This window comes from Fistularia commersonii, chromosome 1 (assembly GCF_037954325.1).
Source record: "Fistularia commersonii isolate RoL2024-O1a breed Wild chromosome 1, RoL_Fcom_v1.0, whole genome shotgun sequence".
In the NCBI taxonomy this organism is placed as follows: domain Eukaryota; kingdom Metazoa; phylum Chordata; class Actinopteri; order Syngnathiformes; family Fistulariidae; genus Fistularia; species Fistularia commersonii.
The window spans coordinates 10003864-10030721 of record NC_141284.1 but is presented as its reverse complement, the minus strand read 5'-3'; the positions used below and the strand labels follow the sequence as shown (position 1 = coordinate 10030721).

General features: G+C 40.2%; 1 protein-coding gene across 9 annotated transcripts in view; it reads left to right on the top strand.

The window, feature by feature from the left end:
• The first annotated feature begins 2775 nt into the window (after positions 1-2775).
• Positions 2776-26858, top strand: part of myt1lb (myelin transcription factor 1-like, b) — a 184626-nt gene continuing 160543 nt past the window's right edge. For 7 of the 9 annotated variants that reach the window (XM_086147000.1, XM_086146980.1, XM_086147051.1 and 4 more), the window contains exon 1: positions 4108-4217. In XM_086147000.1, the coding sequence (XP_086003126.1) occupies positions 4149-4217 (69 nt within the window). In that variant the 5' untranslated portion in view covers positions 4108-4148. Of the gene's footprint in view, positions 3379-4107; positions 4218-26858 lie in introns of those variants that run through there. The other 2 variants (XM_086147009.1, XM_086147018.1) reach the window with 2 other exon arrangements.

Sequence of the window (26858 nt, the reverse complement as noted above, 5' to 3'; positions counted from 1 at the left end):
CTAAAATCAAAGAGTGTGTGAGTGTGTTAATCCGCTGTTCAGCTGCAGGCCCACTCCATACTCCAAGGAGACTGTACCAAAGATTCCAATAAGGCTAAAGGAGGAGGTGTGTATGTTAGAATAGGTAATAGGACTTCAGCTTGGATAATCACAAAGGGATGTATCCTCAGCCCCATCCATCCCTGTTCACCCACAACTGTGCCGCCTACCAGGAGGACAACATCATCCAGTTCACAAATGACACTGCAGTGATAGGATGCATCACTGGTGGGGACAAAACAGCTTACATAGAGGTGGCCAGTCTGGTGTTATGGTGTAAGGACAACACCCTCATCAAGGCCAAGATGAAGGTGATGATGGTGAACATACAGGATGAAGAAGACATCATCAGCCACTGTTCTTCTGGTCTTGAGGGTGAGCAGTTTCAAATACCTAGATGTAAACATCAGTCAGGACCTCACCTGGTCCTTCAACACCACGCAGATGGTTAAGTGGCCTCAACAGCAGCTGTACTTGCTGAGGAGGTTTGGCATGTTGCCGACGATCCTTAGTAACTTCTACAACTGGATCACGGTGTGGTATGGCGGCACCACTGATCTCGACTGCAATTGTCTGCAGCGAGTGGTTAAGACTCTTGGGGCAAATGGGCTGCTAACTTCAGACAAAAGTTATCTTTAGCAATTCATTAGCTTATTGTGTGTTACTATACATGCAGAATATGCAGGGATTTTTGACAAACGTAATGCGGGGTCATGTTGACCCATGTTTAAATGACTGAAACATGGAGGAAAATGTATTTTTGAAAAATCTTCTTGTCGCGGCAACTGGAGTTGATTTTCTTAACTTGAAGACGTTTCATCCCTCATCTAAGAAGCTTCCTTATTTCAACTGATGTCCCTGTCCCCAGCAAACTCCAGCGTTACTCCAAGCTTGTCCAGAATGTTTTTGTTCTGTACCCTATATCCAGGCTAAAAACAGTTCTGCTCCTCTCTTCAACTGTGACAAGAGCACAGTGCTACAGATCTAATGAGACAACAATGAAGTTGATAATTGATTTTTGACTGAAGGTGTTCTGGTACCAAATACACCGACAGACATCGTTATAATCAAAAATGGTTTGGGCCAATCTGAATGGCCCTTGTGCATAGCCTATCAGTAGATACTGTTATAGGCGCTTCCTAAACACCTCATTTACAGATACCATTTTGATGCTGCACACAAGGCAGTCCCTAACCTATTCTCAGCATGGCAGCTCATGCAAGAACAGACTGGTGTTTTGTTGTCAGCCACAATGAAAAAAGTTCAGGAGTGCTGAGCATTTAGTACTCAGGTATTTGCATAATAGATATACTGAATAACCATGTGGCACATTTGTTTCTCTGTTTCCTTTTCCTTCCAATATCCCCATATAAAGCACCCTTTAAAATAAATTCAGTTCCATCATCATGCACTTCTTTCAAATGCTCATCCAGATATTAACAATTAGTACACAATAGACTGCAAAAGGTGCTTAAGCATCTTTATTGTTTACAGGCTTATGGTTCTTTCCTAATATGAGTGACACAAATAAAGAACTACTTGATATTCTATTTTCAAATAAATTTCTTAATACTGCCATGATTCTTCAAATTACTTGCACCTGCCTTAGCCATGGACACAGCTCCCTATTGTTTATTCAATTAGTAATACAGGGAAAATTAATTGCGCTGAGTTGGCAGTAGCATAGTGGAATAAGAATATGAAATGTGGAGCACCCAGAGGACATTGATGTTTCAAGACACCAGAGAAGTTATCCTGTGTTCCACAATTGACTGTTAGCTTTGCTCAAGAAAGCAGTATCTGTTGTTTCAAAACACTGCAAAATACCGCCGCTGATTGCTTTATTTATTTTTTGCATTTGTGTAATGAGGAAGATCAAAATAATATGTTAAATACAAATGCATTCAGGAAAATAACAGGAAAATTAGTATGCAGATCTGTGTGATGGAATGCTATTCTGAATATAAGAATGAATAGTGTAAGAATGAATGGATTTTAACATTTTTTTGAGTGTGACCAACATATAAACACATGAGAAAATCTCATTATTCTGTTCTTATGAATTACATTGTTTTCATCTATGTCTCCCCCAGTAGCAGCAAATGAATGTATTAGCACCTCTCACTGGGCAAGACACTAACCTAATTTATAATCTCATTATGATGATGTCTCAGGGATCAAATTAGTATTCACAGTGTTTGCAAATCTGAGTAAATATGGAAATCATCACGTTGTTATTCCCATTTTCCTTCACACATGAGTGCACATAAATGTCATCCTATTTATGGTTTGAGTAAGATTATATGTAAATATTGCCTTTTGTTTGTGAGCATTCGATTATCAGTGCTTATCAATGAACACATCGCTACAACTAGCATGTTTCAGTACCCATTCATATTGTGTGCTCTTGATTCTGTTGCACTGTCCAGCCTTGCAGCTTAGAACTGGATGAAAACCCTTTAAATAATGGAAAGCCAAGATTGGATAGGGACTTCCTTTGAATGACGGTCCTGTATCGCAGCTCCATGTGTGTTCGCAGGCTAAATAATGTGTGAGAGTAAAGCGTATTTTCAGCTTAAATGCACACAAATATGCGTCTCGCATTTGAAATAGATGCGCTGAAATGTTTCCACATAGCTCAGTCACCCCCCAATGCATTCACACACACACACACACACACCCAACCCCCATCTCAACACCCACCCCCTCCATCTTTACCAGGGGCCCGTGGGAAGAACCAAGTCTGGAAGCAGACAGTCTGCAGCCCTAAATATATGTATAACAGGAAGAAGGGAAGGGGGGGCACATTAGCAGGCAGGGGAGGAAAGGAGAACGAGGCAGAGAGGGAGAAGATATTGAGTGTTGGAGGGCGTACATGCATGCTGTACAGAGACTGAGATGCACATAGAAGGAGAGAGAGCGAAACCAGTTCAGCTTATAGAGCTGAAAGAGGAGAGAGAGCACTTTAAGGTGTCTTGAACCAGCTCTCCCTCTCTTCTCAGCACAAACACATGCTTGTACAACTCTACCAATCTCTCATTCCAACGCATACATAGACATACACATACACATACACTCACGCACATACACACACACATACATGCATACACACAGAAACAAGCGCGCTCACGCACATACAATCACACACACTAACAAACACTCACACATCCGCTATAGGGTATACCAGCCGGCTTTGGCGGTCCTTTCCTTTGTTGTTTTCTCTATTGGTTAGTCTCAGCAGCTGCACGGTGTGTGCCTCTATCGTTTGGGTGGGTGCGTGTGTATATGTTTGTGGAATCTGCCAGGGAGTGAGTGGAGGATGCCACTAGCCATATCCAGGTAAGTCCATTTCTTTCTTCTTCCCTTAATTTATCTTTCTGTCCATTTTCTTCTGATGTGAGGTCTCTTTATCTTGCTTTGGATGCTAGCTCTCTCCACCCAGGGTGCACATAGGTAACATACAGCTCTCAATGCTCTCCCTGTCCCTGTCTCTGAGCTGCCCCCATCTATCTATCTATCTATCTATCTATCTATCTATCTATCTGTCTATCTATCTATCTGTCTATCTATCTATCTATCTATCTATCTATCTATCTATCTATCTATCTATCTATCTGTCGTTTTGCTCTAATTTTCAGTGCTTCCTCTGTATGCTTTCTCTCCCTCTCAGTGTCCTTCTTGGTCTGCAATACACTGTCTCCTTCCAAATATGCTCTCTCCATCCCCACTTTCCTCACCCACTTCTTGTACTTTATCTCACTCTCTCTCTGTCTGTCTATCTGTCTGTCTCTCTCTTTCCAGCCTCCCTCTATCTTTCTCTTACTCTGTCTTTCTCTCTCTCTCCTCCTTACTCTCTCTCCTCATTGGTGTGTCCTGGATTCCCTTTTTCTATTAGGCTCCCGGCCCATTGGTTGCCTGCCTTCCAACCATTGTCTCTTCTACTCCACCCCTCTGTCATCATTTCTCCCTTCACTCGCCTACCTTCCCTCATTCCCAGTCATCTCTGAGGTTGTAAAAATGAATTGTGTTTAGTGAGAGAGATTAGAAATTTCAAGAGAGCACACTAAATTAATGGGGAGTTTAAAAGGTAGAACCCAAGGAAAAAGTGAATGAAAAGGGAGGAAGGTCTGCAAATTCTGGAGATCAGGAGGAAAAGTTTAAGGAGAATACAGCAGTTGGTAGGTAACCTCCACCCATTCATGGATTCTTATGATTCAGGTTACATGATTCATCACACAAAGAAGATACACGCAATAAAATACCTCAAGATTTGTGTTTAGGTTAAAACAGAGGTGGATCATACATCACTGTCTTTTCCTTGTCGAGTAGTTTGATCTTCTTTCACTGGTGTACTGACCTGAATGATGATTTTTACTGATGGCTGAGATAACTAAATTTGCTGGATTGGTCTTTATGGTTATGGGTTGTCCATGTTTCGATTGTTTATTCACTTTGATACAGCAAACTGATGTATTACAACTTCCATTTTGTATGTAAAATAAGTTCCACAGAGATTTCCAATCCCAAAGAACCACAGCAAACTCTTGTTCACAAGTTTCTCTCTTTAGTTTTCTTCAAAAGTTTTTTTTCACATTGTGGATTAAACCTAGCATATTTAGGTGTGAGTGCTGTTTGTGTGCTTTGTTGTTAAATAAAGCCAGTACCCATATATACATGAGTGAATGTCAAGTGAAATCAGATTTGATTTAAGATCTAAACTGTATGTAAATTTGTTTTGGATAATGTCAATGTTAATCAGTCATGTGATTCTTTATTTTGGAGAAAAAAAGGGATATTTATTGCTATAAAGGAGTGGGTTATGACCCACAAAAACAAAAAAAAAATGTATAACAGGCAATAGAGAATAGATCCACAAAGGAAGAGAAGACTCAACAATGACAAGGCAGACATTGTTGTGTGCATGCTACTGAGGGATCCATGTACTGTACACAAAGAGGAAAAGACAGATGCACTGCAGCATATCTTATTTTATCAATAAGGCTCTGATACAAAGTGAGCTCCTTATATGAACTCTATCTTGATCACATTCATCATCTGAATGTATGCATGGTTATTGGCCCCTGATATCCTATGCTGAGTGAACTGAGTACAGGGAGACAGCTGAATGTGGTTGAATTATAGAAGGGACTCATGTTACCCATCCTGCACTGAGATAAGACAGTGGGTAATTTTGCTTGTCTCGTCCTCTCTTTCCCAGGTAAGTCGCAACCTGTCTGGTCAAAGCATTTGGTGTTGATGGACTTGAGTAGAAAGAAATGTATTCACAAATCATAACTAGGAAGGCTTATAGGTCTCTATATATGGTCTTTTTTATTTAAAAATGTTACACTTATTTTAAGTATTTTAATCATAGAAACAAACAAAACAAGAAACAAGCAACCACAGAAACAAAAAAAGTGTTGTCTGTCTAAAAAGTACAAACAGTTTCTTAAGAGAATTTCTCAACTTCTTTACTTCAAATTTTGAATAGGTACTCCCTGTTCTACATTTTATTCATTTATTTATTGTCCTAAATAATTTGCCGCATGAGAATCCAGGTGATTTTTTTTCATGTCATTTGCAGGGGTGAGGAGTCATATCTGCCTCACGGTTGTTTGAACAGATTGCAAACATATGTTAAGTCTGTATAGACTTTACTGTACCATGACATTGTCCCTGACAATGCTTGACTTTTGTATAATCAACAGTCATCAAATGAGTTATCAGTAATTTAAAATACATGTACTATTAAATAAAAACCTATGTGAGACAAATTCAAAACACATCTGTATCACACAAGTCTCTATCCATTTTCTATCGCCTGTGAGCAATCTGTACAAAATTATATCATAATACAAAATACATAGAATTGATTTTTTTTTTTTTTTTAATGTTTGAATTCAGCAAGCATAGTTAATTTTTTTTAAAAATGAAAGGCTGATCTTCAGGTACCTGCACTGTTTTCTTTAAAATTAATCATAGCATGGTACATATAAATTAGGTTGAGACCTGATTGGAAATATCCTTTGGATATTTTATGTGTTGTTGTTTTTGTCCAATTATGTAATTGCCAGTATAGTCCATCCATAGATATGTTATGTTTTCTATAAATCTCCACTAAGAAACCACAAGGATCACTGTATTCTTCCAATCACCTCAGTGACATGGTCAGGCATGGGGGGAGAGGACATTGATCAATTTGAGCAGACACAATGTCAATTATGATGTCTGCTAAGTGGAAGATGTAGGTATTTAAATGTCCTTCATATTTATCTCATGGCTACATTTGATGTTGAATACTATTACTTATCAATCAAATCCAAGAAATTGTCTGGTAATTATATTTTCATAAAAGTGCATAAGGTTGAGCTGAGCACACAAAAACTTTCATAATTGTGTTTTGGGTTTAAATGTGGGAATAATCAACTACAACCTAAACATCTGTCTTCAACTGTAGAGTTGGGCTTCTTTTGGACAATAAATGGACTGGAAAAATGAATTTCTTGTTGTTTGACAACCATAAACAAACATAAGACAGATGTTCCGTTTGAAACACTTCACTGAAACACAATTTTGAAGGTTTAGGAAATAAATTATACAACAATGCATTAATGCTATCATTCTATAGTGTGTATCATGTATCAACCACAGTGTGGGTTGTGGATATTTCAGATATATCATGGTTTTATTTTTGTTTTGTGACTAAGGAAAAGCTGGTAACAACACAATGGGAAGTTTATTTGTGGGTATCCCTCCAGACATTGCGGGTCAACAGAGCCATGCACACTAAAACACACACACACACACACACACACACACACACACACACACACACACACACACACACACACACACACACACCCTCTATGCCTCTCCTCAGGGAAAACATGATCTATCTCCTGGCGGGCAGGCCAATTAAAAACCAATCAGGCTGCTAGGAGTGTGCTGGTAATGGCATTGGGAGAAGTAGGGCTGATTAATGGACAGTTTCACCTTGTGGCATAACAGTATCCCACAGGCATCCATCAACCCAGGGGACAACACTCAACTAAAATCCCAGCCAGAGATTCAGCCAGTACTGTCCGATAAATAGTCAATTTTTCAAAATCCTTGTTGTATGATGAGTACAAAGAGACTGATAGGGCTACTGCAGCTTTTAATCTGCTTGACCTGCAGAATTTTGTTAGCTTTAGTAAGGATCATTTCTGAGTGAATGTATTCTGTGTTGAACCAACTCAGGGAATGGTTAAAGAAACAAACCTTTTTGTAGTGATATTATAAAGTGTTTTTGAAACAATACATTTGACTTTTTTCGATTGTTTGGTCAAGTGAAAGCTCTACTTCTGACCAAGACCAATTCACACTTGCAATAAGGAAGTGGGGACAGAGTGTGTATTTCCTTTAGCAATGCAACATTCAAAAAGAAAAGCAATACTGTGAGCAAGGTTTGTTCCATCTCAGAGGTTGCTTTGACCTACTTCATGCAGCCAGGCATCTAGCAGTAAATAAGGGTTTTCATAACCTGAGTAGGTCTTTTCCCATTAGAGGCATGACTTGTCATGAAATGTCTTAAAGTATATTATAAAGACGACAGGAGATGTCAAGAATGCTACTACATTAAAATCAAAGCCATGATCCTGAACATGTATATCTTGTTATTAGTACTACATTTAGGAATAACTCTAGATTTGATATGCAAACCATGATAAGAATTAAATAAGCAAAAGGTCTCCACTGGGTTACTCAATTTTTGAGGGTCCCTTTCAAAAAAAAAAAGTTTGTATGGCAATTTTTTCTCTATCCAGGCTGTGGGGCCTTGTAACAACAAAGTAAAAAAATAAACAGAATGATGTATATCTTGCAGAAATGTTGGAGGAACACAGGATTCTGACATAAACCAAACCGACAAATAAACAAACGCTTTGATTGAACAACAGAGAATATAAGAGGTCATAATCAAAGTCTAGGGGATTAATTATGGTGCCATTACCTGTACAATAAAATCACTGTCTGTTATTTCCATTCCTCCATGGATCAGAATAGTAAGCACTGAAAGTGGTATGTGCAGAATGTGACCTTAGGTGGCTGATTTCCCATTCAAGGGTGGTAGGGTAAAGTTTATCTTTACTCACCAAAAGCGTGAGCAAAAGAGGCGGGTGATATCACAAAGCAAGTATACTGTGGAACCCTAAAGAAGCCTTGAAGAATAACAAATACTGATATTTGACTTTTTACTAAGGCAGAAGGCATTATTTCTACAGCTAAGGAACTTGTGTTCTAAATGTGTTTTGCTTAATCATATAAACATTGTGGAATTTTCAATTAGACTGAGGCAATAATGAAAATTACTGCAGAATGGGAGATAGGTGTAGAAAGGAATGAAGGAATTTATGCTGAGCCAGTCAAAGTCAAAATGACATTGCGCACTCAACATTGTAGTCATTCAGTAGTTTGAGTTGTTAAAGTCATTTCATCTATGTCTTTTCCTCCTTCATTTGAGAATGAGGTCAAATTAAATTATAATCAAAAGCATGTTTGCATTTGTCTGTGCATGTGCTTCTGCATGTTTGTGTGTGTGTGTGTTTGTATCCTATATTGGAGCACCGAGAGGCAGAGAGATATGATGTGCCCTGAGCTACAGTGTCTCTTTGAGGGTGGCTTGACCTCTGCCTTTAGTTCTGCTCGGCAAAGCAGCAGCAAATATGAGTAGCATAGCCTCTCCTGAGAACTGATGGCTCATCGAACACAGAAATCAAATGTGTCAGTGAGCAGGCAAATGTACGCCCATTTGCAGACATGCAAGTTGAGGGATTCATTCGGCAAATAAATAGAAATTGATAAATATTGACAGAAATATACAGGCTTTAAAGAAAAAAAAATCTCAGGAAAACACAATACCAGTCTGTACTTAAATTCTTGAACATACAACCTGTATTTGGGAACAATGACTTGAATACAGTTCTGACCACTAAGTGCTACTGGCTTGCTTTGCTCTCCAAATCAAGCTCAGACAGTGAGAGAATTATGTTAGACATCAATAATGTCACACTCAACTTTTGATTTGATTTGATTTGATTCAAGCCAATTCAATTTGATTTCATTCATTTTGATTAATAATAGGGTAATAGAATCACAGTTTGCTGTAAATGCTATAGCAAAATGCTATAAAATGAAAAAAAAAAACACTTTGCTGCTGCTTTTGGAGGCAGCAAATCCTGTTAAATGTTATTTAGAAGTAAATTCCAGTCAACATTCCAAAACCATTAAAAATATTAACCTTGATAAAGAAAACTTAAAAGCAATTCATACTTTAAGTATCAATGTGGATACCAATAAGCTCAGATTATTAATATGTAGGTTATTTTCCCAATCAAGTCTAAAAATGTCTGTATTGTGCCTTGTTTTTTTCATTGTTTAATTTCTCTTGTTTCACAGCTTTAGAAGATGTTATGTAAGAACGAGTGATGTAAATTTCAGTAGATATGATAGAGGATAGAGCTGCCACTCCTCAAACTAGGGCATACCCACCCATCACCTCCTGAGACACAGCCCATTGCAAACCACCAACAAAACACCCTGAGCCTTCACGCTAACTACCATGAGACACAACACACAACTACTCAGATACGCACTACCTATCCAGTCATGATGCTTCATCTCTTTTTGTTTAATCCATCCCTGTCTGTTCCTCTTCCAGTCCCTCTGGTGTCTCCTTTATCTCAGACTGACTGCCTCTGAATCTCATGGTTCTCTCTACCCTGCTGTGCCCTCCCTGTTTACCATTTTGATAATCTCTATCCATTCAGTATTTCTGTTTTATTGTTGTCCTGATCTCTGCAATAGAATTTCCTCTATACATGTAGTTAAAATAGGAAGGTGAGGAGGCCCACGGATAATGGATGGAGACATACTTTTAACAAGGGGTGTGCTATTGTATTTCATTCCCTCTTACTAAATCCACCTTACATTCCCATGCACAATAATTGAGACCCTCTGTGTCAGCAAACAGATAAGATTCAAGATTTGAGAAAGTCAAAGCTCTGTACTCATAATCCCAATTATTGTTGCCTTTCCATTACTGCAATCAGTTCAGGTCATTTTAAAAGGCTCCTTTGCTTTATTTATTTTAGCATGTTTCCTCTACTCAAATCTCAGTGCCTCAACCCTGAAGAAGCAGTGCTACGCACTTTAGGTCTTGAGTCCCAACCTCAAAGACCTCTTATTTCCAAAATGAAGACACTGCCCTGTTCATATAAGTGACCCATTTTTCCAGCTTGGCCCAGCATTTTCGAATATGAGCTGTTCCAAAATAGCTTGGCTAGAGCAAAGTGAGGCAAACTCATTTTCATCTTACATAACTGGGACCAGACACAGCCTCCACCCCCACTTTACCTGAACTCAGTGACAAAATGGCACATATTCAAACATTATGCTGAAAAATGTCAGCTTTCTATGTGTTTTCAAAAAGACAGATGTTTATATAATAAACCTGTTTTCATGGTCTTCTTTTTTGTATGCAATGATAGCATACTTTCGGCCTAATTCTGTCTCACTTTATTGAAGAAAACAGTAGTATGTGCTTACAGAAAAAAAAAGTTTAAAAGGATAGGCAATTTTGCTTCAAAGGTAGAAGGCACAGTGAACAACAAAAGTAAATATAAGAGTTATATACTGTATATTGATATATGATATGCCCTCCTTATAATAATGTAAAATAAAACCCAAGTCTCAAAGAAAGACACCATTTTAAGTCCTGAATAATCATCATTATGGAACTTTATAAGGAACTACAGTACATACATATCTTCTTGTGTTTAAATTAAGTTTGGATCTATTATGTATATGGATGTGTTATTTTTTGAAATTTTTTTAAATTTATTTTATTATACTTTGTTAACCCATTGCGGGAAATTAATCTGCATCCAATTCATCATGAATGAACCATAAGCAGTTGACAGCCACTTCGCGGTGTCATGAGAGCAGTTAAAAATAAACTAATAACCGTTAAGCATTCATTGCCTTGCTCGGTAACACTTAAACAGGCTAGGAGGAATAGAGGAATCTAACCAGGAATGTCTGTTCCAAGAACAACCACTTTAACCCATGAGCCACGCCCCCAGATAAGAAAATGGGGATTGGGAGAGGTAACATTATTTGACCCATAGCTTAGGTGCGTCTCAACAAGCAGGTTGTATATTTTCAGTGTGTGTGTATTTGCATATGTGTCTGTCTGTCAGTCAGTCTGAGTGTGTTCGTGTGTATGAGTATCTGGTGTTTGCGTGGGTATTCTACATAGTTTTTTGTGGACAGCCAGATGCATAACTCAGTGCTGTTCATCCTTCTGTTTTGCATTGTTAAACGCATGCCACATGTTTGTGTGAGAATGTACCACCCAATGTCCCTCAAAAAAGATCAAGTAATCAATGAATAACTGTACCTTTACTTATGGCATAGTCTTAACACATGGTTTTCAGACAGATTTCCCAATATGCAGCAACATAAATGCCTCATTGACAAATCTTATTGCAACTTGACTTATTTTTTCTGGTATACAAGTGCTGTGGTTTGGGTAGGGCACTGGTCTTATACCGCTTACACCTGAAGATTTTTGTAGATACTTAGAACTGGAAGTCAGGACATTTTGAGTCGTAAGGGGTCTGAGTGGAGTTGCTACGTATAGAAAGACAGTCAAGAAAGAGCGAATGTTGAAGCTGTGGGATAGAACGACCCAGCTTGTAGAATGTCAACTCTCCAATGAACCACAACCAAGTGGAGATGGAAGAGGGACTGAAATAGCTAAACTCTGCCGGTATCCAATGAAAATATTGCATATTTTTTGCGCTTTGCTTCCCATCATTATGCCATGATTATGGTAAATGTATAAATGCAGAACATAATGTTTATTCAGATACAGAAACTAAGTTGCTTTACAGAGGTCTCACAGTACCCCACCCCTCCTTTATTCTTTATTGCTCATAAGTATTAATGTATGGCCATCTTGTATGTGGGACCAGTTCCACATAAATGTATGGAGGTTAATGGCATTATTCTCCCCAACTCACAAGAGATAGAATTGATTAACTTAACTGCAGCCTTCTCAATATTACTCTATGCAGTTTTCTTAACTATAGCACAAAAATATTCTCCCTAGATGTGACACACCTACATAAAACTACAATCGAATTTGCACAGATTGACTCAATAATGCACACCAGTGACGTGCGGTGAGCTTCGTGGCTAGTGAGGCACTGACATCAGTCAGATTTACAAACATATAAACCATACGGAGTAGCTTTGTCACGGAATGCGGGGTTGGACTCGGGCAGGGAACCACACCTCAGAGCAAGAATCTGGGTTGAAAGCGCTTTATTTGGATTGAACGGCAGGTATGGTAGGACGGGTTGCAGGCAAGACAGACCCCAAGGCAGGGTGACGGCAGGAAGGACTGGGTCTCACCAGGGCTGGGTCAAGGCCCGATGGTCCACCAGGGGGTCCAGGTCTACACGCAGGGTCTGGTGGCTCAGCTGGGTCAAGGCTGGATCTCGGGCTGGGTCAAGGCTGGATCAGGGTCCGATGGTCCACCAGGGGGTCCCGGTCTACACGCAGGGTCTTGTGGCTCACCTGGGTCAAGGCAGGATCTTGGGCTGGGTCCAGGGCAGGGCAGGGCAGGGCAGGGCAGGGCAGGGCAGGGCAGGGCAGGGCAGGGCAGGGCAGGGCAGGGCAGGGCAGGGCAGGGCAGGGCAGGGCAGGGCAGGGCAGGGCAGGGCAGGGCAGGGCAGGGCAGGGCAGGGCACATCCTTAATCCTCCGGCCCAGGCAGAGTGTGCCGCTGCCCTTTATAGGGATCTTGATTAGCGGCAGCTGGCGCCAATTGCGAATTAATCCCAGCCGTGTCTCCTCTCGGCTGCCGAGAGGAGAGCCTGACAAGCTTATTCACCATTTTATTGGCAGGAGTTAACGTGTTTTGTTTAAAATATCATATTAGCAACATATACAAACTGTAGCATAGAAAAGCACATTAAAAAAAAACGTCCATGCGCTGCAGAGCGGCGCTGAGCCATTTTCCTTTACCTTAGCATTGTGGATGCTGATTTTGAGTTTTTGCTGTTCATTCAAAGTCAAATCTATCCTGGACATCCTGGATGTTTTTAGCGCAATTTGACTTTGAATGTGAGTGGCCAGCCGCTCAAGTTTGGACATCCACACAGCCAGCCTTTTCGTATGTACCACTCCGTTTGAAAAGACCGAGTCTTCCATCAAGTAGTCTGAAGCAAATCCGTTAGTGCCGGCGTCGGTCTACCCTTACTTATTATCTCCTGCTTCTACTGAAAGTCCAGTTTTGAAAATTCTTTCAGTTTAGCTATGTAATCCTCCATTTTGGTATTAAAGCCAAGCAAGAGGAAAAAATGACTGGATGGCTGCACTTGACTTGCTAACTGCTTACAGTAGCTTGCTATTGCAAATTCTATTATTCTTTAGTCGAGAAGTAAAAAGGATCCCTGGGATCGACAGCGCCCCCTACCATGAGGCCCGTCACTGTGTGCCTCACTTAGTGTGTCTTCGCTGCCGCTTTACGATCGCTCGGCACGAGAAACATATTACAGTTGTTGAAAAAAATTCTACACATCAGCTTAAGTATGGAAATTTAGTTCATATGTTAGTGCTTAAAGTGTTTGAAAATTTTAATAGTGACATCCACAGAGACAGCAATTTAATAGTGACATCCACAGAGACAGCAATACGGTCTCAGCCTCATAGCATGCCAGCGCAGTTAGCAGAATCATTGCGCAATCCATACTGGGCTCCGCCGGCTGCTGTGTCACCACACGTCTCTTCTTCATATTTAAATGCTACATGTGATTTTTTTTTCAGTGATTTTGAAAAAAAACAGGACTTAAATTGTGAAGTTAGGTGGAAAATAACTTTATAATACAAATCACTGAATAAATAGAACAATTCAATTTATTTTTTCATTTTACTTTTTTTTCTTCCCATGATGCCAGGTGAGTCCCGGCCTCACCTGCCTCTACTGACTGCACGTCACTGATGCACACATTCTGTATAAACACACATACACATACTGTATGCACATACCCTGACACAAGCAACTGCTCATAGACATTGGAGAAGGACAGAAAAAAAACACACTGCCTCTTATTTCTTTATTCATACTTACTCAGGGGATGGGGATTATCACATGTGGTCCCCTGTCAGGAAGGGGTCTGAGGACATCACTGGCTGGTATGTTAATGCATGACTGGTGGGCAACACCTGTCAACAGTACTCCATAGGCTGGTTGCTGACAATATCTGACAACCTGCCTGCCATGGCAGAATGTTTGGGTGTCTGTATTTGTGTTTTATGTGGTCATTTGGATGAGTCACTGTTATGCCTCTTTTGCAATGTTGCCCAGAGGACATTGTATTGTGTGACTAGTGTTTTCAATATGTGTATGTGTGTATGTCTGTCTATGAGTGTGTTTGTTGTTGTTGCTTTGTGTCTTGTTATGTTTTGGGGATCTATTAATAGCTGGCCTCTTGCTCACACAGTAAATAAATATGTTGAGCCATAAAAATGATTTTCGCTAATGATTCTCCAGGAATTGAGACAACATGCTTCAGAACAGATTAAAAAAAACTAACATGCTGAAAACAGCTAGCTGGGCCTTTAGCTGAAATATTCAGCTCAGCTCCCTCTGTTACCTCGCATGTATAATTACCGGATATGCTGCCTGCTGCTGATAACTCGTCCAAACAATGTTTAAAGGGAGGAGGGAGCAATGAATTCCCAATGAAGTGTGAAAAAGACTGATTAAAATTGCTGTGGTCAAAAGCAAGCACACCAGTGGGCTCTGCTCTTATGGACATGGAGACAGGCTCTGTTCAGATAGCAAAGGAGCAATGGCCAGCAATGTGGTCTGGAATATGTAAATGTGTGTGTTTGTGTGTATATGTGTGTGTGTATATGTGTGTGTTTGTGTGTGTGTGTGTGTGTGTTTGTGTGTGTGTTTGTGTGTGTGTGTGTGTGTGTGTGTGTGTGTGTGTGTGTGTGTGTGTGTGTGTGTGTGTGTGTATTTATATCCCAATGAAGTGGAGGGGTGAGAACAGAAGAAGTTCAAGCCTAAAATGGGGAATGCCTTCAATTTTTCAGGAAAAGGGTCAGCAGGAAAAGAGATAAAGATGCAAACACTGTCCATTACAAGTATACAAAATCGTTCCTCCACATTTTTAACAGCATTTTGCCATGAGTTATTCTGCCACGTGCTTCCTCAGAAAATATGTGTGGTAGGTGTGTCTATGTTCCATAACCAAGGCGCCTGGGAGCCGATTTGCCGACTGCATGGAGGGATGTTGCTGTCTTTTTTGAGGTGTGTGGGCGTCAAACTCGGGTTACCTAATTAAAGCCCTGGCTCACTCAGCCTGCCTGCATCTCCCTCAGCCCCCATGTTTGAGTGAATCTTCTCTAACAGAGTCAGATGATACAGAAACCTTTAAAGCTTTGGTCCCTGGAGGGCCCCACCTTAACATAAGGACAGCTTTGTCTGATTAGCCAACTTAAATGAGGCTGGCGTAGACTATTGTCAACCTTTTTGTTGACAGTTATGAGAGGGCTGCTGTGCAACAATCTGACAAACTTCGCTTGTTAGTGTAATCAGTGGACTTGTATATTATGTCAAAGAAACATGCCATTAGAAAACCTCCAGAATCTCATTTTGGGCTCCTCTCATTGAATCGCTAGTTAGCTAGATCGGTTGTGTACTAGGCTAACAAGCTCAAACCAACACAGACTGGACCCCTCTCATTTTAAGTCATTTCATTTTTTCAATTGGTTTCTCATTTGCTGATGTACCTTTAAATAATTGCTGTTTCTTCGGGGGCTGGCAGGAAGAGGAGCTGTGATGCTGATCAACGCTTACCTCCCTGAAAAGACATGCATTGTCGTTCAGCTCATTTTAGAGGATTAAAAGACAAATAGATAGTGAAAGACATACACAGAGATAGATGTCTATTGAGGGATTGATTTATTTATTTATCATCTTTTTTGCCAATAGCAGTCACCAAGCACAGGCATTTCAAGCCGGCACAATTCAAAACAACACAGCTGCTTTCTTTGTATCTTTATTCTTGTATCTGAGCAACTGAGAGAGAGAGGAGGGAGGAGAGTGGCAGAATACAAAAAGATAGGGAATACAAGTGAGAGAAATTGCAAGATATAGGCTATGCTGGGAGGGGGGGAGCAAAGGCTGACACAGATAAGATCTATCAGCACCGCAGAAACTGGAGCCAGGATTACCATTATAAATAGAGGGATGCATCCCCCTCCCATTTTTTCTCGACTATTTCTCTTCCAAAAGCTGAGAGACACTAACTGGGCCAATTCACAACAGGGATTAGCAATCTAGCTGCAAAGGGTTTTAAATGTGCTCATAGTGAACACTGCTTCATGTGGAAGTCACTGTAAAGATAAACACATACTGTGGTCGATCCCATATAAAACCATATAAAATACATGGTTTTATTTGGGATGCAATTATACAATATTGTTTTTTGTGAAAGTGCATAATTTCATAAAACTTCACACCACAGCATGCGTTCTGTGTCTTGTTCTGCCTCTAACTCCCCCATGTTCTTTTGTTCTACCTTTATTAGCGTTGTCCTTGACAGCCAAGTCAATGTGTTGTGCAGCCTTTGGATACAAGGAGCCAGTCAAACAATATGATTCTGCATTGTTGAAACAAATATAGGAGAGAACTGTGGGAACAAGAGAGTGAAAGAGTGAAAAAAGGATAGATAGAAAGAGGGACAGTCGTTTTCAAAAATGCAAACATCTTCCTCAAGTCAGGAAGAGATGTGAATGAGACACAATGAGTATCAGTAGAAGTTGGCTTCATGACTGAACAAGAGAAGACGGGGGAGAGCTCTGGGCATATTTTTTGGAGAGGCAGTGAAGTGAATTGAAAGAAAGAAAGAAATTACCTTCCATTAAAAAAAATCAACATTTCTATTTCATGCCCCCAATTGATAAGAAATGTTGGTCCAAAAAACTAAAGCCAACTTTCCAAGAGCCCAAGCATTATATAGAAAGGTTTAATAGTATCATACTGACATATCCAAAATATTACGGCAATTCACTACCACTTATACCATAATAATAACAGCTTCTCCCATCACAGGTCAGTAAGTGACTATCAATTAGAAAAAAAAAATAGGGACCCATTTTGGTCTTGTTGTCATAGACCTTGATGCATAGTAGCGAACAGTACAATGGCAAAAATACATAACAGGCAGATGGACATGCAGACAGGTGAACACAAAGATAGATGAGCAACAAAAGAAATGGAGACACAAACCAATGAAGAATAGATAGGCAGCTAGTCAGACAGATTGGCAGAGTGGCTGAAAGTCTGGCCATTTTCCGCAAGAGATATATTGGCAAGACAGAGAAAGGCTGGCAGAAAGACTTGCAGATGGACAGGCAGGCACCTATGCATACAGACAAAGTACACAAGAAGTACACAAAAATACAGGGAGACCAAAATGAGGAATTATTTATAGAAAAAAACAGGCATGCAGCTCTCCATACTGAAATGTGGTAGTAAGACAGACATGCACCATTGTAACAGGATCGGCAGTTGGCGTAGGTAGGAGACATGGGGACAGTAAATGCCGCTGGCAGAGAGGGAGAATGAGACAGAAATAGAAGTTGAGAGAGAGAGATGAGGTCAATCCACGCCTGGCTGGCTGACTGCTGATCTGTGGCACTGGGCTGGCAGAAGCGTCTCCTCAGGGAGGGAGCAGCTCCACACAGCTTCAATCTACTTCCCCCTAACCCCCCACCTATCCCTTCATCTTTCCATCCCCCAGCTGCGCTTTAAACAACAAGCCTATGAGGGATCTTTATCTAATAAAGGCTTAGAGAGGTAATAGAAGGCAAATATGTTCAAAAGAGCTGGAGCCATTGTAATGCTAATGAGGCAAACTGAGGAATGATAACAGTATATGAGGAAAATAAGTCATCTTGTCCTCCTAAAGGACAACCTAATGAAACTTTGGTCTTCATGTGGCTCTGAATCTCTGATATCTCTCTGAATTTACAAGAACAATAACTATGCATTTCTCATTTTGTTTGATGATGATGTGAGTTTATGACATTTAGCTTTGGGCATCTTCATGGGTTTTCCTGATCTTTTCAAGTATTGATACGTACTAAGTACCATTAGCATAAATTGTATTCAGGAGCAGCACAGGATGACACGCATCTTCTTACAGTACACCTTAAGTATAAACAACATATATACACTGCATGCACAATCATTAGGCAAGTTGTATGTTTGAGGATTGAGGATTTACATTTAAGGAGTAAAAGTGAAGTTATGGCTCTCTTAAGAGAATATCTATATGTACACCATTATTAGGCAACTATTATCGTGCAGAATTATTATGCATCTAAATGAAAAACAAAGATTTTCCCATCTCACTTGTTTATTTTCACCTGTTACAGTGAAAATAATAAACAACCTCAAAATTCACAAATAAACATTTCTGAAATGTAAAAAAAAAAAACCTCAGTGACCAGTATAGCTACCCTTCTTTTCGATAACAGTCACAAGCCTTCCATTTACGGAGTCATTCAGATTCTTGATCTGGTCAGGATCAACTTTTTGTGCAGGCACAGCCACAGCCTCCCAGATACTTTTCAGATCCGTGTACTGTTTACTTTCACTGTAAATTTCTTTCTTAAGAAGGGCCCAAAAGTTCTCAATAGGGTTTAAGTCAAGTGAAGAAGGGGGCCATGTCGCTATTCTTCCACCTTTAAGGCCTTTACTGTCCAGCCACGCAGTGGAGTACTGGATGCATGTGCTGGAGCGTTGTCTTGCATAAAAATCAAAGTCTTCTTGAAAGATGCAGATATTTTCCTGTACCACTGCTTGAAGAAAGTGTCTTCTAAAAATTGGCAGTAGATCTGAGAGTTGATTTTGTGTCCATTTTCAACCCAAAAAGGTCCAACTAGCTCATCTTAGCTCAATAATACCTGCCCATACCAGTACCCCACCTCCACCTTGCTCATGCTTGAGTCGAAGTGTCCGTTACTGATCCAACCACAAGCCCATCCATCTGGTTCGTCAACAGTCACTCTCATCTCATCAGTCCATAAAACCTTTGAAAAATCTGTCCAGATATTTCTTGGTCCATTCTTGATGTTTCAACTTATGTGTCTTGTTCCGAAATGGTCAGGTTTCGGCCTTTCTTACCTTGGCCATGTCTCTGAGAACTGAACACATTACACTTCTTGACACTCCAGGTAGGTTGTAGTTCTGGAGGATAGTGGGTTCCTGGTAGCTTCAAGTTTGATTCTTCTCATTTCAATGTGTGTCTCTTTTTCTCAACATGTTTCTTGTGACCCCATTGACTATTTGCAACAAAATTTTTGATGGTTCTGTGATCAAAGCCCAATATCTTAAGTATTTCAAGAGTGCTGCATCCCTATGAAAGACTTTTTACAATTTTTGACTTTTCAGTCAATTAAATATCTTTTTTGACCCATTTTTCCTGAGGAGTAAAATTTGCCTAATAATTATAAATACCTTGCAAAAGGGTGTTGATCTCCATGGGCCACATCCTCCCTCGTTACACAAAAACATGTCACCTAGTATGCATTAAATCCAATACGCATTCAAGTTTATACAGCTTGGAGTTGGAAATTATGGATAAAATTATGGTATGGCCAAAATAATCACTTGCCTAATAATTGTGCACAGTGTAGCAGCACCATTTTATTCATATGAACTAACAGATTTATAAAATTTTTCTCAATATCTAATCAACACCAATATTATTTTGAGCAATACCCTGTTAATAAGAGATACTAACATACATGATGCAGCGCTAGTACCTATCCCTGATGATGGTTACACACACCATTTATATCTATCATAACTGACATTAACAAATACAAAGTTGAATGTCACATATAGTGTTAGCATTATTGTAGCACGACATGATTTGCTAAATTTGAAAACAGAAAGGTCTGACATGCTAAAAAGTATCTGTTATTCTACATATTGATATAAATGTGAATAAGAGTGAATAAGATATATATATATATATATATATGAGTGAATAAGAGTTAAAATACTAGATGGGCATGTTGACAGATGATTGGAGGTGAGGGGATATTTTGTGTGGCCTTTTCTGTTGAGTTAGACTAAGTTAATGTTACAGCTGTGTGTGTGTGTGTGTGTGTGTGTGTGTGTGTGTGTGTGTGTGTGTGTGTGTGTGTGTGTGTGTGTGTGTGTTTAAGCATGATGTATGCTTGGTTTTTGGCTCCAGGGTGCAAAGCTGCTCCAAATGTCCATCTGCGAAGTTCTCAATCCACCTGAGCCTACCCACACATGTACACACATATGCCCCCCATAGACAGACGAAACAGGCACGTATGCTTGCAAGCTCGCTAGCTTGCATGCACACACGGATGCACGCATGTACACACACACATCAACATTGGTTGATATTTTATTTCTATATCAGCTCACTTCAGGCCAATGTTCATTCCCACTGAAGTTTGCATACAACATCCCAACTTTTCTCAAGCTGTCACTTGTTACTGTAGTGTGATACAAACATAACTTTCTGTCAGGATATTAGAAATTAATGTACAGCAACTGGTATTGAAAGAACTGCAGGGAAGACAAACTTCAAAAGGAGAACGTTAAAATCTGAAAATACTGTGTTCTTGTAGTTTCATGGTCATATTTGTTTTACTTAAGCTTATCAAGTGTGAAAACTATTAATAATGCAAGCTTCTCTTAAAACCATCATGACCTTTTTATTTTATTTTATTCTTTTGGTTGGTTTTTGGCTTGGTTTGGTTTGTGTGTGGACACATTAAGAAACTAGTTTCACAATATTGCTGACAATGTGTACAAGTCTGTAAGGTTAAGGTTTAACTAAATTGTGATTTTATGTTCTATTGACATGTTTTCAAGTCAAATGAATGTTGTCCTGTGGCAATCGATTCCTTTTTTGTTATAAACATAAAGAAAAGCTTGAAATGCGTGGACTTTCTGGACATTATGCTGTTATGGGTAGGAGCAATTTAAAAGAAGGAGGAAATATAGATGATATGCCTTTCATGTAAAGAGATTCCAAGAGTGTCTGCTTGCGATTCATAAAATTAAAACTCCTTTCTGTAAAACTATGTAGAAAAATGCTTTCTGAAGCACAAACAACAAAGGTAGAGGTTGCCTGTCTTTTAATTTTGTCTTTCAAGAGAATATTTAAAAGCCTTCTTTTTTTAGCAAAAAAGTTCATCACCTTCAAATAAAACGAATGGCACTATTGGGTGGGGCTTGAGGAATTTTGTTGCATTCCTGCTTTCAAGGAGACTCCTCAGAACCCAATAATATTCCTAGGGCCAGAATATGATAAGAATATACCAAAGTGGCTGAACAGGAGAAAATTCTTGTGGCCCAAAATTCTTGTTGTGAGAAACCGGAACCAGCATCCCTTTAGTTGCCTGCTGGCATTTTGTCAATCGGCTATGCTGTGGCAGTACTTGAACCACCCAAAATGGCACTTAATTTGTGAAAAAAATAGTTAAAAAAAGATTTGCTGCTTAACCATTAATACATTCAATTTTTGAAAAAAGATAAAGCAACTTGCAATTAGCTCAAACTGTTGAATTGTGCAATAAAAATAACTTCAGTGCAAGCAACTATTATTCATATGTTTGGGGTGTTTTCTAATTAGCCTGAAATTTACAGTCTTAAGGGGCCAGGGTCTGGTCAGGTGCTATCAGCCTTTGAGAGTTCTATTCTAAATTGAGGTGTGATTCAATCGAATTGAAACAAAGTCAGATCCTTTTGGACCTGTTACTGAAAATAATCGCCTTATGTGTAGAAAGTGAGAGGCAAATTTCTGGTCTCTTGTCAGCAACTTTTTTTGGTACCATGGTTTACGCTCTTACTACTGTATGTAGTGACCATTGCGCTAGTGTGAGAGTACAGTTGGGTTCCTTTCGATGAGAGGATGTATATGTTTGTATGTGTATGTAACCTTGAGTTATACATATCTACATCAGTTACACGACTGACATCACACTTTGATTATTTTCATTTTCCTTCCTTCTGTCTTTCTGGCTCTCCCCCTTGCAAATGATTGAATGCCTTCCTCTTCATCTTTTCCTTTCAGCTTTTCCCTTCAGGGGTCCCCACTGGAAATCAACCTTCTCCATCTAACCCTACTCTCTGTATCCTCCTCTCACACCAACTAACTTCATATCCACTCTCATTATGTCCATAAATCTGCTCTTTGATCTTTCTCTAGACCTCCTGCCTGGCAGCTACAATTCCAGCATCCGTCTACCAATGTATTCATTATATCTCCTCTGTACATGACCGAAACATCTTAGTCTGGCTTCTCCAACCTCGATCAAAAACATCTAAGATGGGCTGTCTGCCTGATGGACTCATTCCTGATCCTATCCATCCTCATCACTCCCAAAGAGAATTTCAACAGTTTCATCTCTGCAACCTCTGGCTCCTGTCTTTACATCATTGTCACTGTCTCTGGACAAAATAACATTGCTAGTCTCACCACTGTACACCTTTCCTTTCATTCTGGCTGATAGTCTTCTATTGCATTGTAGCCTTGATACTTTTCCTCATTCATCAACTCTTCAAACAACTCTTTCTATCTTCCCATCACTCTTCCAGCATTTCTCAATACATTTCCCTCTATCCTAAATCACCCAGACCTGCTGTACATTGATTTCCATCCGTAGCTCTGTTTCGCCAACCTGTATAAATCACTCTCTCCCACCTTACTGTCCAACCGAGCAGACAAATCATATGCCCTTTGCTTTTCCGTTTCTACCTCTGTCTTTACCTTATGCTGTATCTTCCTGTACTTCCTGTCTGTTCTGATCAGTCCCCTCAGTGTCATCACTTCTTCTTTGCTAACCACTTTCTCTGTATATATGCCTGCACTTTTCTTATTCCACCACCAAGTCTCCTTATCTACTTTCCTTCGACACAACAAGTATTCGCCTACCCGTCTCCGTGATCTCATTAGCTGTGGTTGTCCAGTCATCTTGGAGCTCTCCCCTGACCACCCAGAGCCTTTTACAACTCCTCTTTGAAAACCTGTAATAGCTGAAATTCCTCCCAAAATACTATGCTCTTGTATAGATTCCATTTTCAGCTTCCACCAATGTGTCTTCTGCTCTGCATTTGTCCTCTTGATCTTCCTTGTCATGCCATACAAACCACCATCCTATGCTGTCTGGCTGCACTCTCACCTACCACTACTTTGTGGTAGGCTACCAAACCTGCCCATCACTTCTTCATCCCCTCTGTTGCCTGTACCAACATATCCATTGAAGTCAGCACAAATTACCATTCTCTCATCTCTTGAGATATTCTGATCTAACTTAAATCCCACCTGTGTGGCATAGCCACTAACAACTTTGAGCATCACACCTTCAATTTCCAATTTCAGATTCTCAAGTCAATCTGACATTAGTTTCACCTCCAGAACATTCCTCAAAAATTCTTTTGCCCTTCATATCTTTCAATATGATACCTCCTCCATTTCTCTTCCTGTCAGTACTATGACAGTACAACTTAAAATCTACTCTTAAGCTTCTAGCCTTACTACATTTCCACCTGGTCTCAACAAACTCTCTACCTTTCCTATCATCGTCCTAATATTCAAAGTCCCTACTCTCAGTCCCAGACTCTTGCCTTTCCTCTTCTCTCTCTGATTCTGGACACACTTTCCTCCTCTACTTCTTCAACCAACAGTAGCCCAATTTCCACTGGTATCCTGTAGGTTGTTGTTAGCTCGGGCCTTGACCCATTTTTAGGTTTGATTCACATATTTGGTTTGGCACAAGTTTTACGCTGGATGACCTTCCTGATGCAACTCTGCATATATCTGGGCTTGGGACTGGCTCAGGGAGACACTGGCCTGTGCCTGCAGGGGGGGACAGGGCTGTGCTTTTGCTTTTTTCTGTGATTGTCTGCCTGCTTGCTGACCCGGTTCCAATCTATCTATCTATCTATCTATCTATCTATCTATCTATCTATCTATCTATCTATCTATCTATCTATCTATCTATCTATCTATCTATCTATCTATCTATCTATCTATCTATCTATCTATCTATCTAGTAGTACTATCTAGTAGTCCTAGCAGTACAGCGGAAAAGGGCAGAAAAAGGCAGTGGTCTATCAGTACTTTTAGGCACCGGGGGTCTGTGTTTTAACTGTTGTTAATTTGAGATTTGAGAGTAGATTAATAAATGGAAGATTCAAACAAAATATCCTCGATTTTTGCAAAAATCAATATGGTCAGACTGCTCCTTTTACTTCAATTTTATGAGGAAACATGACAACTAATGATTAACGAATAAAACTTAGTTTCCTGATATTCATAGAAATAGAAACAAAATCATACCTGTGCTCTCAGTCAGAAACCCTGCAATGCGTTATGCAAAATACATCTGCACACAAACCCACCATGGGATCCACTAGTTACTCATCAACAATTGCTAGGGCCTCTGTATCTGAAAGCAAAATAGATGGGATATCAACATCCACAAATAAAATTCTACATTTACTTGTTACATGCAAAATAGGAAGACACTTTCTGTCTCAAGCAGTCAGGCAACACAATCGACACCTGATCCAGTGGGGCACTACACATTAAAGAAAACCATTGCCTACATCCAGTGTGCCAGAAATAGTGCACTTGGTATTACAGGATCCTTCTAATTTGCATGCACTTGGGCACTCCTTTTAAACAACATCAGAACTAGGGTGCTGGGTGTAACCTGGAAGCTGAAAATGTTAATTTTAATTTGGATTTGAAGATTTGGCTTGGGCAAAAAAGCAGACTCCCTCAGTTTGTCAGTGGCCATAAAGAAATATAAACGATATGTTTAGACCATCATGATTTCCAACAAAATTACTTTACAAAGGTATCCTGGACAGACACCATTGTAATCAGACTCCATAAATCTTCTCTCATAATCAAGATTTCCTACTGCCTGATGCAGAAGAACAAGTGGGTTTGTGGGAAAATCACACAAAATCAAACATGGTTATCATGGCAGAGAGAGAAAACTGAGATTCAAAGTGAATATGATACAAACGGAAGTTCCAAATTTAAAGTTCCTAACTTCAGACCGAATCCATAGTCCAATGGATAGCATCCAATATCATGCATTTATATCATTAAATAAATAAGTATTAAAGTCAAATAAGTAAATAAATAAGTTCTAAAATCAAATAAGTGAATAGATAAGTATTAAAATCAAATAAGTAAATAAATAAGTATTCAAATCAAATAAGTAAATAAATAAGTATTCAAATCAAATAAGTAAATAAATAAGTATTCAAATCAAATAAGTAAATAAAATGTATAAAATCTGTTTTGTCTCGATAATTAAAGCAGTGGTGGGCTGACAGGGCCTGCAAGGCCTTCTCTGCTGACCTAAAAAAATATCTGAATCACAAACGTTAATTAAAATTTGTCCATGAATACTTATTAAGTAATTCCAAATGGTCTGTTCACTTCCTTTCATAGCTTTTCTCCCAGTTGTGCCACTTCCAGACATGCATTTTCATACTAAAGCATTTAACCAATCACATTTCAGCCATAATCTGTTGCCAGGCAGGGTCAAAGTCAAAGGACCCTAGGTCGGGGCCGACCAGTAGAGACATTGCAGAGAAGGGCAGGGCTACCCTCCTGAACAGCCACATCATCCAGCACGAGACCGCAGGGCGAGGATATCCATGTCACTGGGCTGGTCTGCGGCCATAGCTGCAAAATCGATCCCGACATGCACAGGACAGATGAGAACCCGCAACAAGCAATCTGCTGCAGGGTTGAACTTTCCAGCCACATGCCTAATGTCTGTAGTGAACTCGGAAATAGCTGCGAGCTGGCGGGCAGACCATGGCTTGGCATTGCGAAAGTCAACGGCTTGTGATCCACATACGCCATGAAGGAACGACCCTCCTGAAGAAATTGGAAGTGCCGCGTAGCCAGATGCAGGGCCAACAACTCCCTGTCAAAAACACTTTATTTGCGTTCGCTGTCCCTCAGTTTGCGGCTAAAGAGGGCGAGCGGCTGCCAGGTATCTGCCATCCGCTGTTCGACCACAACCCACACTGCCACATCATACACATCAGTCGTCAAAGCGCCATGGCCGTGGGATGGGTGAGGAGGGCCGCATTTGCCAGGGCACGCTTAGCGCCGTCAAAAGCCTGAACCCGTTTTGGAGTCCAGTCAACCTCGTCTTTTGCACATTGGGAATGCTCGGCTAAGCAGCGGAAAACCTGAGTTCGGTGCTCCAGGTGCAGGCTGGCCACCAGATTGTCGTCAAGGTAAATGAAAACAAACGGGAGACCATGCAGCACCGAGTCCATGAGCCGTTGAAACGTCTGGGTGGCCCCCTTCAACCCGAAGGGCATACGAAGAAATTAGAACAGACCAAACGGGGTGATCACCTCCTCCGCGTGTATGGGTACCTGGTGATAACCACGCACCAGGTCAACCTTGGAAAAGATAGTGGCGCCTGACAACCACACAGAAAAATCCTGGATATGGGGAATGGGGTGACAGTTGCCCATAGTCAATTTGTTCAACCTGCGATAGTCACCACACGGACGCCAAGACCCGTCGGCCTTGGGCACCATGTGAAGTGGGGAGGCCCATGGCGGGTTATACCGCCTCACGATCCCCAATCGCTCCATGGTACTGAACTCCTCCCGAGCAGTCGCTTGTTTGACAGCATCCACGCACCTTGCCTGCG